The 13,450-nt window shown below is 34.9% G+C and overlaps 1 protein-coding gene across 2 annotated transcripts in view; it reads left to right on the top strand.

Moving 5' to 3' along the window:
• The window catches only part of LOC149554085 (uncharacterized), a 105,349-nt gene that overhangs the window by 23,093 nt on the left and 68,806 nt on the right, over window positions 1-13,450 (top strand). For both annotated transcript variants that reach the window (XM_089789423.1, XM_089789422.1), the window contains exon 3: window positions 8,482-8,673. In XM_089789423.1, coding sequence (XP_089645549.1) covers window positions 8,482-8,673 — 192 coding nt within the window. The remainder of the gene's footprint in view (window positions 1-8,481; window positions 8,674-13,450) is intronic.

Here is a 13,450-nt window from a genome sequence, read left to right as displayed (position 1 = left end):
CTTATGAATTTATTCTTTCAAAATAAATTAAAATATTCACATAGATTTAACCAGAAATCTTGCAAACTATGCACCTGTTTTGACTCTCAAGTCAACTTGAGACTTCACCAAACTTGACATTCAAGAAAATAATACAAAGTAACATCATTTGTATGGCATAGGCTTCTGGGAGTCATATGTTTACCAATATTTATTGCCAATATAAATCTCTGTACAAAAACTATTAAGTTTGATACACTCGATATGCCTAAATTGCACAAAACAAACTTCCAGAAATTATTCCAAACTTGCACCAAATGATCTTGGTGTATGAAATAAGGAAAAATACAGTAAATGTTAGCAAATGGACAACAAAGTCTGTCCCATTCCAATAAAACCTACAAACCAAAATTGCAGCTTCAAATCCTCACCTGCGACTTGTCAAAACAAATAGAGCTCCCAAATTTACACTGCATGACATAGCACCTGCAGAGAGGGTATGAATAGCAAAACAACAAAAAATCCATGCCCATACACCCAAATTCCAATAATAACTTCTGGGAATAAAAAATCAAATGAAAACACTAAAAGTAAAAACTACCAAAATCACACCTGCAAGGTAGAACTTGGACATCTGCTATCATTAACTGCTAAAACTACCAAATGCTTGAGCACATTGGTAACCTCTGAATGAGATTACACTCAACAAGCCCCAGTCTCCCAAACCTAAGATCACCATGGAACTCAGGAACACCCAGTACACAACCCTCCACTCTAAATGGTTTATCAGCCATTCAGATTCCATGTTGTGTGAGATCAAATGGGATATGTTGAATGGGAGTAAATGAATCATTTTTGGATTTTTTATGTTGCATGCCCAAGTTTAGCTCCAAAAACCCCCTCAACATGATTTAGGAGGGAAACCAATTCGAATTTTGAATTGAGTCCTATTTAGTAACTCTTGATCACACCTTGTAATTTTCTTATTTCCTGAAGGCCCTCTAGGGAATCTAAAATTAACTGCACTTGGCCCTAGAGAAATCCAATGCCCCATGTGTGTTGGCACCTATAAAAATAAATATTGAATTTAATATTTATTTGTCCAAAGTATATACTAATTGAGCTCAAACGATATAAATATTAAATAAATGATTCGTCTCAATGTATGCATCAAAGTTGACTGACTTGTTTTAGTTGATGGGGACTTACTATACGTAGTAAATGCTATTTTTTGTCAAAATGAGTACCTCAGCTTTCTCTGTTTTGACGTGTTATCCTTTTTGATATAACTTTGAGTTTTTGCTCCTCATATTGTAAGATCTATTTTGGTAAACTATTCTCAATATATAAAAGGGACATGACAGCAATAAATAGCCCATTCTTCACCTGCCCCATACAATACATGGCTTCTCAATTATATTGCTTTTTTAAGGGACACTCCTATGATGTTGATCAAGGGCCAACTTTTAGGATCTTTCCAAGCATTGAAAACAATGGACACCTATGTCTTGACCCATGAATCCCATATGAACTTAAAATGGTCTTCTACCATCTTGACCTCTTTTTCCAATAATATGCCACACATCTCATCACGACTCAGTCCTTTCCACTCTATTGAAATTTCATTATGTTTCTCACCATTTCTTGATAATATGGTGAGTGAACAACATTGAAAGCCAAAGCCTATACATAAATAAATCTTATTTGGAAATGCAATATCTAAAGCTCTGTTTGGTCTATTGTTTCTTGTGGCTTCTTCAGTTTTAAGAGTGGTGGAAAGTGGATGGCTCTTTACTACAACATTTTTTTCCCCAAATGAGGATTTGCTATACAAATTGCTAGTTCACCCATTGCTCTTGCTATGTAATATATGCTATCACTTGCAGTCACTTGTATGGCACAGATTCACCATTCTTTCCAATGCAAGTTTTTGTGTCTTGTTTAGATATTCCACAAAAATGGGTTTTCACCTAACTGTATGAACTTGACTATCATCACACCCTTGGCAAATCCAAATATACCGCATGATTGTATAGAATTGGTTGTATGATATCAATATACTTCAACAATGAAGAACTTGGATCTGTTTTGAATTTAGTGTATGACTAGAACTAGATGTCATTGTAATTCAAATGGCAAGAAATTTTATAAACACATTCAAAATAAATTGATATTTTAAAAACCAAAAATAGATATATAAAACTTAGCTCTTTTGATACATTCATTCTAAGTCACAAGGTTTGAATTTGAATTTGAGTTCGTCAATCATAAAATTCAGATGAAATTCGTCAAGAGTAAAATTTCAAAAAAAAAATGGCATTTGTCATGCCCAAAATTCGACCGAAAACACACCAACAAATTTTTTTTTGAAGTTAAATAACCACTATGCTCAATACATGTTACCTCTGAAGTTAGAGAAGGTTGACCAAGGGTTTTAAGGGAGTTTGATTACGTTCATTTAGATGCAAGGTTGACCCTTCAACCAAACTGCTCAGATTCAGAGCACTCAAGCCAAGATACAACTGATACATCTTGTTCAGACCAAGCCTTGAGATTTCACCTGCTACCAGGGTACATTCGGGTTCAACCCCTAGCTGAAGGTTGAATCAACTTTACTTGACCATTTCATAAACCACATTATTAAGTTTATATAATTTCATAAGTTATGTTAGTATATCAAGTTATCTCATATTCATTCGGAGTGCTGACACAACCCCTAGGTGAGCTAGTTTACATCTTCAAGGAGTTGACTTATCTCCTTAGCACTCGATTCCTGGTTATTAGCATAACCTATTAGAATTAATTGAAACATTAAAGTTTCTTCATTAAATCATATATGTCAACCATTTATCCTAGAGTGTAATCCTAAAACAACAATCAAGACATCGAGCAATCTAACCTATAAAACCTCTGCACAATAACATAACACATACTAACCCTTAGACGCCGCCATGGAAATTACAATAATAATATGATCAAATAGCTTTAATTGAATCTTCAAAGATAAAATATATCTATAACTTAAAGTAAATTATTCTTAAACCAATACTAAATCCATTTCAAGAACGATAACCATCTAATCTTAACAACTCATAAAATCGCTAAACTTTATTAACACCACTACCAATTATAACCCTAACACTCTAAACATACTAACAACTTTATAAAGTACTAATTTAATTTCTTAACAAAATATCTAACTATACTCAATTAACACAAAATCTAAAATAACAAATACTTAAAATACATTCTAATATTTAAAATGTAACAATTGAAATATGTAATCATAACTAACCAAAAAAAAATTAAAACTTTATTTGAAAAACAATTTAAAAGCTAATAACTATGACTACCCCTTTTTTTATTTTAAAAAATAACTAACCTAAACATTCTACTAACTAATACTATTAAAGCTAACATCTTTCTTTCTCTTTTTTTTTATATACTAAAACAAAAAAAAAGCTTTATTACTAATTATACTAATTTCTATCTATTAACTTTACTACTTTTAACAAACACATATTACTACTAACTTAAAACTAAAATTTATAACATATGAATTTAAATTTCCTAAAGTATAAATAAAACTACTCAAAACAAGACTCTTAATAGCCCTTATTCCCAATTTTATTAAAAACTCTAACACTTCCTAAACACCTGACCTCCTAACTATCCTAACAATAATACCAACACATACCATCTCCCTAATCGTACTCAATCATACTCCTTAACCACCCCCCTGAAACTTCCTTAAACCTCATGTCACGTCCAATCCTATACCTAAGCGCTTTAAAGCGCCTGCGCAAGCTTTCCAAGCAGATTGTGCATTGACCAAAGCAGGACTGACTCCTCCCCATGTGCGTGAGCAGGTCTGGAGCTGCGAATCATGGTGGTGGGGGTACAGGGGTGACGTCTTTTCAAAGGACAAGGTTTTCAAAATTATTTATAGCTATGTTTGCATTTCAAACCCCACTTGTGGCTTACGTTTCCCAAAACCCTATAACTAAATGGCCTCTCTGCCCAAGGGTCCACTCCCATACGCTGACCCTGGCAGCAAAATGCAGCAAGCAGATTTAGGCAGCTAGACAACATGGAGAAAGGAAAGAATTAAATGATAAGAGTGCAACTTGGTTTTACATTGAATGAACCTGCCCCCCCTAAAAAGTCGTCCTCCAAACCCATTGGCCTTGCCTCCTGCGCATGGTGATGTCATCAACTTTGTTGATGACTCTTACTCATGTTATGCCTAGATAAAGGCATGGTGCGTGAGGGGTGATTAGATAGGATTATAGGGTAGTAATTACTAAAAAGTTTTGTTGTTGAGTGTTAGGATAGACTTAGGCTAGATAAGATATTTTAATTTATGTATTTATTTATTTGTATAAAAATCCTTTTGATATTAGTTAAATTTAGTAACTCAATTTTCTAAAGGAATCTGATTAGAATATTCTCTGTGTTCAGCAAGAGATGAATTTTTTTGTTTCTCAATACAAAATCCAGAGAGCATTATTGCTCCTGGGGGTTATTTTTTTTTAAGACCATATTTTTCTGAATGCGAATTTTTGAGTAAAGTTCATATTTCTAGTTTTAAGGGGATGCTAAGTCTTCTCTTTTAGGTGTCGGAAGTTTGCAACCCATCTATTTAATCAAAGGGGAATGTTATCTTTCTCCCTAATGTTGACGATTATCGAGTTTAGATATTGTTTAAACCATAATGTAAGACTATGTTATCTCCTAATAATCATGATAATGACTTGAAGTTCCAATCATAACATTAATTTCTCTCACAACATATTTAAACTTGAAAATTACATAGTTGATCATCACCATTTAATCTATTTATCTACGCACATTTGCAAGATTTGAATAACATAAGATACAATGCAAGAAAGTTTTTCAATCTTTTCTCTTCTATTAATCAACCTGGTTCAAGGCTCCATCGGGAAAGAACCAGTAAGAAAACCCAACATCTTTGCCAAATACATCAAAATTTAAATACATTTTTACATAATGTTACAATTCAATTGAATTCTCTTCTATGCCTTTCACAAGAGGTCTTTTCCAATATCTCCAATGCACCAAGGGAACCATGGGAAGGACAAGAACTGACTCGGAGGTAAAACAACATAATATGATGAACAATTCAAGCATGCATCTCCAACCTGGTTTTGCAAAATAGGTTCAACATTAAACCAAAATAGGGGGGGAGGTGGATTTTCTCAATAGGAGATGTCAATCACCATACCATATCATAGCGCTTTCGAGGCTAAAATTCGAGAACTTCCATTCTTTTACAAATGCCCTTTCGAGGTCAATATAACAAGGGTTTTCATTCTTTCCCTTCTTCAAGAATTCAAATTTTCATACAAGGAATGTGATGACAAGTAGGGGCCCATACACCCTACCCTCTTTCCCTCTTCTCACCATGAGAGGAGACTCTACACTATTGAGGTCCAACTAAGATCCTTCCCCCGTACTTGGCCACTTCTTCCCTATCCAAGGGTGAGTAATGCCAAAACAATCCCCATGAAAACTCTTTAAAATTTCAAGCAAAGCATAAGAATGACACCCAAGAACAAGTTAAGATCCCTTCCCAAACAACCTCAACACACATGCAAGCAATACAAGAACAACACGATGCCTTATGCATGAATCAAAGTATGAACAATATGAAGAACATGATCAAAGAGTGAAGAACCCTATCTTCACAAAAAGTTATGGTAAAATGACAAGTTGAGAAGAGCTTATCTTTCATTTTCTTCAATCTTCCAACTTCTCTCTAAAAAGCTAGAGATTGGGTAACAACCAAAACTTCTCAAAGATGCCTCTAGTATGATCCTAACTCAACTAGACTTTAGGTAACCCCAAGGTGGAGTTTGAGTCACCAACTCATGACAGAGACAAATCAATTTTCGCAACCAACCAAAAGTAGGGTTTTTGAGTGACCCTAAAAGTCAACCAAAGAGGCTAAGGGGGTGGAAAGTACTTCCAATCCGTACCCTTACCCCTAGGATACTTAAATTTAATATTTTTAGGGCTTAAAGACTTAATAGAAACCAAACAAAAGCTAGGAGAATAGTAAGACCAATTAACAGCCTTCAAAGAAAGACAATTCAAAAATAACACAAATTAACAAGGGGTTCTGTTCCGTCTTTCCATTAGGTTTCCCGGTTAAATATCCTGCACACTAATTGCACACATTAGTAGCTCAAGAAAATCACATGCATATATATTAAAAAAAACTATCTAGATGGTTACATAAATAAGAAGATGAATCTTCTATAAAATCAACTATTTAATTCATTTCTACCTACGTTTAATCGTCCAAAATCACATAATCAATATAACATAACTTATTCTTTAATTCAGATTAAAGTACCAAAATAATCATCGTTAGGCATGCATACACCTAATTATCATAACAACACCAATTAAAGAATACTGAACTATCTGAAGCATAAAACTTAATCATCGAGGTATCAAATCAACACCCTTATCATCAGGTGAAAATGATTCGTATCATCATTAGTAAAATTTTAATATTTAAACAGCTGAGAAAATGTAGTAGTTCTAGAATCACTGAGCATTAAAATATGGATGTATTAATTGATCTCAATTTCGTTAGGACATTCACAACATAAAACGTTACTTCATATTCATTTTAATCTCCTATCACGGTCTTAATGGAGAATTCATATTGATAACTACATACGAGGATGGTCCTTACAGCATTAAATTTACCCTCTATAAATTTATTTATTTTTAAATAGAAGAAATATATCCTTAAAATTGTCAAAGTAGTTTGACATTGCTAAATAATTTAACTCAATAACTTAATATCATTTTAAAATGAAATATTAAATTTACCTTCTATAAATTTATTTATTTTTAAATAGAAGAAATATATCCTTAAAATTGTCAAAGTGGTTTGACATTGCTAAATAATTTAACTCAATAACTTAATATCATTTTAAAATAAAATAATATTTTATTAAATATCATAAAATTTGGATGAAGTTCAGAAAGAGTAAAAGTTCGCTAAAATCTGAATTTCATGGATGAAATTCCATGTTTCCGGTTGCTTAGCATTTATTGAAGAGGGAAAGAAAAACAAAGCAAAATTTGTAGAAGAAAATTGGACGAAAAGATTAAAAAAAGTTAACCTCTTTGTAAAATATTTTTCTATGATTTTTTTCTTTTTTTTGATCGGTAAACGGCTGAAGCTTTTGATTATATTAATTTAATAATAAAAAAAATACGACAGAGTATCTTCGTTCAAATGGGCATTGGTAGGAAAGAATAGAGAAGAAAACCTCCAGTCTTGCCTAGGACCAAAGTTTTTTGTTATTACATTATTAAAAGGGGCATACCCTAGTTACCAATTCCCAATTTTTGTTGAGTACAATATAAATGACTGATTCCTTCTGTGAATTATACAAGCTCCAATGATCTTTGTAACGATCATGCGAACTCTTCAATGTCTGAGATGAGAGTGACTGCTTCGAACAGATCTAAATATACTTTATAGTTGACTCTTCTTTTGCATTTTTTCTATGATTCTTTTGTCAGCTAATGGACACTTGCAAATACATAGGATTGCCAATGCAACCGTTTTAGAATGTTCAAAGGTCAATCTTCAGATTTCTTTGTTGATTCAACAAAGAAAAATGAAAGTTCTCTTTTTGGAATGATATTTGTTTTTTTGCAATGGAAATGAATTGGAATGAACCTGTATTGGTGTTTGAAATGTTTTGGAAGTGACTTTTAGGGCTTGAAATCCATCTTAGGGCTTCCAGGTCAGCCAAAGCAGGAAAAACATGCAAAACAAGAAATCTAAAAATTGCAAGGGATTAGATTCCCTTGGGTTCCTCTGGATCCTTCTTCCATTTGCTTGGATGAATCCAATCCCACTCTCTTGCACTTGCAGGTGGATCAGATTTGGATCATGTATCATGTTCAAATTGAACATTGGTCCATCTGGTTTGCAGCTGGATTTGGCAACACAATTTTTGTTATAATTGTTTTTACTATCTTCCATATTTATTCTTTCACAACATACTTCCGGTTGTGCTCTCTCAAGAATCCTTCTAAATGGTTTTGACAAGCTTTGCCCACAAAAAATTGAAAGAAATATATGAATGCTCACAAACAACCGTACTAGGTCATTGGGAGTCGGTACAAGTTACCATAGAAAGAAAGAACCTTGAATGATCTACAATGGTTGAAAAAGTATTGAAAAAACTTAACTAGAGTGGTGAGCCCAAAATGGTTCAAACCTGGAAGTTTAAAACACAGATGTTTGCAAATGCAAGATATCTGATCTGTTGGGTTTAAGTAGTTTAATAATTCTTAAATATTGTTTCTTTCATTTGAGGGGGCATTATTGTCAGGAATATTATTGATGTGAATCATAATTGTCATATTCTTTGTTTAGTGTATTCGTTTTTATCATTCAGGATGATGAATCCAGCTTCTAAAAGTTTTCCTCCTCATATGTTGCAGGGAAAACATAATATTCCAGCTAATCAGCAGCGCCTAATCTTTCCAGGTAGTAATTTTTTCAGCTGGAATTGTGCCAGCCAAGATCAAAGTGCAAACGAACCTGTTGTGGGGAACTTTGTCACGTGTTTGCAGTCCTGGCAAGCTATTCTGCGATCAGAGAAATGCAATATAGCAAGGCTTCTTTATCCCGAGGTTTTATCTTGACTGTAATCTTTTGTGTTTGACATGTGGAGATTTCAATAGTATTCTATAAATTCATGTGTTTAGAAAGGTGATAATTTTGTTGCAGTTTTCAGGAATTGTTCATGGAATACATGGTCTGATATATCTTTATGACTATTCACCTACTGGGCTTGTTTCTGTAATGATATTGTGTATTTGATCCTGACCAGTGAATATTTGATACATCTGCTGTTTGAATCTTGGAACTGATTAATTGTCTAATTTCATCTTTTAGAGCTTATAACAAACCCATGCTGATGAATGCCACTTCTTGGAGTTTTAATATTTCTTAATATGTTGTTTTAAGTTCTTATGTTTTATTTTATGGCCAAATACACCATGAGGGTGGAAAGTTGAAACTTGAGCCACGAATGACAGCTGGAGTGATGTCCCCTATTAGGAAGCTGCCAATTCCTAATGATTAATAGACATCACTATGCATCTAAACCAAATCGAATTAAGAAACAATGAATGATTCATAATATAATTGGTAGTTAACATTTAAAATTCCCAATTTCTTGCTTCTCTCCTGAACATCAACCTTGTCATAGGGCACTTGGAAACTATCTACAAGCAGGCTCCCACAAGGTTCCCATCTGAGGTTCTCTTCCCTCAAGGCTCCAGAGATACATTAGAAGGCTTACTTTGTCACAACCTGCACAATATTAGAAGGCCCAACCTCCTCTTTGTGAAGATACCACTGGTGGTTCTCTAGATACTTAATTGATTTCAAGAGTACATCCACACGGTTATCAGAAAAACAGATCAATGAATTAATGCAAATTATATTTTGTGGAAAATATCTCTGAATTTAATCACCAATACATGCAGGAAGACTATATCTCTCTGTTCAAATCTATTGACAGAATTTAAGCAATCTGATTGTCTGCCTATACCTGCCAATTAGGCAGCTGTAGTAGAACTATAAATTACCAGCTGCATATGCTGTCATAGCATTGAATGGAAACAGGCAGCACCTTATGTAGGGCTGAATAGGGGATTGGTATTACATTTGTATGTCTCTAGCCTCTGCCATTGCTAACTTCAACCAATCTGTTTTGCGAATGTCTTTCAAAGCATTATTTGAAGCATGTATACAATATGGAGTCCAAAAAATATGTCAAAACCAGAAAACTTACAAACATGAGCTGAATTTGTCACAAGCTGCACAAAATTAGAAGGCCCAACCTCTCTGTGTGAAAGATACTAAGGCCGGTTGTCTAGATATTTAATCAATTTCAAGCGTATATCCCACAGTTATCAGGAAAACAGATCTGTGAATTAATGCAAAATGTATTTTCTGGAAAATATCTCTAAATTCAATCAGCTATACATGCAGGAAGACTATGTCTCTCAGTTCAAATCCAATGACAGATTTAAGCAATGTGATTGTATTTTACTGAAAGACTAATTTACAATTTTATACAGATTTTCTATTTAGCCCTACATAAGGTAATATCTGTTGCCATTTGATGTTATGACAAAATATGCAGCTGGTAATTGATAGTTCCACTACAGCTGCCTTAGTGACAGGTGTTGGCATCTGCATTGCCCTTCTAATTGAATATGTTTGCTCCTCACAGTCTGTGATAAGAGCATCTTTGCAGTGGTACCAATTTTGCAGCTCTGCGCCTCCTATCCAATCACCTTCAGATCCTTGTTCCTAGGTCTTCTGCAAGAATGACAAATCCAGAATATTATTTCGCAGATTATAGGAGCTTGAGATCAAATTGTGACACAGTAAGGGCACTGTCTTACCTCTCTGGCTTCTTGAGGTTTGTTTCCCAGCCTGCCCACATGCTCAAGGCTACAATTTGATTGACCAGCATACCCTAATGAAACTCAGCACTTCATTTATAACCATCCTATATTTGTTTAGTTGTCCTTTTTGCTGTCCCCTAGCCATTCCTAATTTTGGGAAAAAGAATCCACATCCTGGAAATGTGGGATAACCTTTCTTATTTCTGTTGTCAGCCAAACAAGAGGCCAATTTTTGAATTAGAGTCACCATTTGGAATCCTCTGAGTGGAAGTTTTTGAAATTACCCCATATATTGTTCAAATTTTGTACCCTTTGGGTTTTTTTTTACTTGGTCTAAGTTTAGAAATTTTCAGTCTGCTATTTATCTGAGTTCTACATGTTAAGATTGGATGTATTATAATGGCTATAACATACTGATATAAAGGTGCTATGTGTAGTAACATTTTGCAATTGTCATAGGGGAGGAAAAATGTTACTTTTGTGAGCTTATCGTAAATTGTAAAGAGAGTTACATGCTGCTGAAGTTTTCTAAACCTTACAAGTTCACAATTTGTGAAAATGACACATCAAACTTCAAACAACTTAAAGGGATATAACATTGGGATTTGTTGCATGCATGAGTGTGGAGGTAGCTTTTGAAATGATGATTCATTGTGTTCACAATGGAGATGGAAACCTCCATCTAAAGGAATTACAACAACGATGTTTCTAAAAGAAACAATCATGAACTTAAAGCAAAAATAGAAACTAGCTAAACTAACTAAAGTAATTAAGTGACCATTAAATAAGAAATATAACAATACTACTGTATTACCCTTCCTTAATGGTCATTCTATTAAGTACACCAAGTTGCTCCTTACAAACTTGTTTGGGCTTAGAGACTTGGTGAGGGTATGTGCAATCTATTCCTCTGTTGGAACATGCTGCAACATCACTGTTCTATCTTCAACAAGCTTTCTGATGAAATGGCAATAGAGCTTTACATGTTTGGTTGGCTTGTGGAAGATTGGATTCTTTGCAAGTTTTAGCACCCTTTGATTGTCACAAAACAAGGGTGAAGGTCCCGCTTGAGACATTTTCATGTTAGAAAGCATCCTCTGCAGCTATACTGCCTCACATATTGCTTTAACAACTCCCTGATATTTTGCTTCTATCAAGGAAACAACTATTGCCTGTTGTTTCTTACTGGTCCATCTGACTGGACCTCTACGAAAACTGAAGACAAACAAATTCAAAAGTAGACTTCCCAACATCAATAGAATCTGCTCAATCGGAGTCTGTAAAACCAATCAACTGAAGATCATTGCTTCTATTGTTTAGAATGCCATAGTCTAGGGTCCCTTTCACATATCTCACTACACACTTGGCTGCAACCTAATGTTTTGCCTTAGGGGAGTTGCCATGAAATGAGATATGTAGCTTACAACACTACTTAGATCATGTCTAGTGATTGTATGATAGATTAGGTTGCTCGCTAGTTGCTTGAAAGATGATTCATTCACCACAAGTGAATCTGATTTGGCTGAGAGTTTCATCACTTTCTCCATAGCTGTAGATGAATGCTTGCAATTAGCTATCCTGAACTTATCTACCAAGCATCAGGCATTTTTCAACCGAGAAATGAAATGCTGCCACTTGTTTGCCCAACCTCTACACTGTTGTCAGTAAATGTATAGTGTAGACGACGGGTAGAGTAGTATCCGTATAGGTGCGTGACGCTTGAGTCACCCCTTCGGAAAGGTATATAAGACAAAAGTAACAAATCAGTCATATCCAATGTTGAGACAAATTTAATTTGATTTGCTCAAAGAACTGTGCCCCACTACTAGTAATGATAATATCATCGCCATAGATGACAAGATTGTTTTGTCATTGCTAGTGCTTTTGACACACAAGTTTGAATTTGAAGGACTTTTGTGAAATCCCTGTGCAACCAAAAAGGTATCAATCTTGATGTACCCAAGCCTTGGGGGCTTGCTATAGGCCACAAGGGGCCTTGACTAGTCTGCATACTTGGTCCTCTTTTCTGGCAACTTTGAAGCCAAAAGGCTGTGACATATAGTCTCCTTTCTCGAAATACCATTGCGGTCGGCACTCTTCACGTCCATTTGATGGACTTTCCAACAACATTGTGCTGCAATGGCCATAACCAATTGGATGGTGTAAAGATTTGACAAAAGCCAAGTGTTGTTCTTCAGAAGATTATGATACTCATCGCCCATAGTCTTTTCCCAATCAGGCATCCGTTTTACCTCTAAATAAGTTTGTGGTTCATAAGCACGCTAAATGTTGGCCAGATGAGCAAAATTGACTACATTCTTTTTTGCTCCTGCCTTTGAATGATCTACCTTGAATAACTTCATCATCTCAAACATTACCAATAAGTGTGGATTTGATGAACTTCTGTGAAAACCCTATGCAACCTGATAGGTGTCGATTTTGATGTATCAAGCCTTGGGGGGCTGCATGAGGCCATAAAAAGCCTTGACCTGTTTGCATACCCAGCCCTCTCTGTCTACAACTTTGAAATCATGAGGCTGCAACATATAGACTTCTAAATCACCACTGAGGAAGGCACTCTTTACATCCATTTCATGGACTTTCCAACGACACTATGCTGTAATGGCTAGAACCAATCGGATGGTGCTCATTTTTGCTATATGAGCAAAGTTTTCCTCATAGTCAATGCCTTTTTTCTACAGAAACCCCTCAATCGCCAACCATGCTTTGTACTTATCATGAGCTCCATTAGCCTTGTACTTCACTTTATAGATCCATATGCAGCAAATGGATTTCTTCCTTGGTGGAAGATTTGACAAGAATCAAGTGTTGTTCTTCAGATGATACTCAACTTCCATAGCATGTTCCCATTCAAGTATCACTTTTATGTCTTAATAAGTTTGAGGCTCATAAACACTTCAAATGGTCACGGAGAGCAATTTTTAATTTCTTTTGCTCTCGCCTTTGGATGATCTACTTTAACACG

The sequence above is a fragment of the Cupressus sempervirens genome, chromosome 6 (assembly GCF_028749045.1).
Source record: "Cupressus sempervirens isolate cs-2001-9-10 chromosome 6, ASM2874904v1, whole genome shotgun sequence".
Taxonomy (NCBI): Eukaryota; Viridiplantae; Streptophyta; class Pinopsida; order Cupressales; family Cupressaceae; genus Cupressus; species Cupressus sempervirens.
This window is presented reverse-complemented; position numbering and strand designations above follow the sequence as displayed.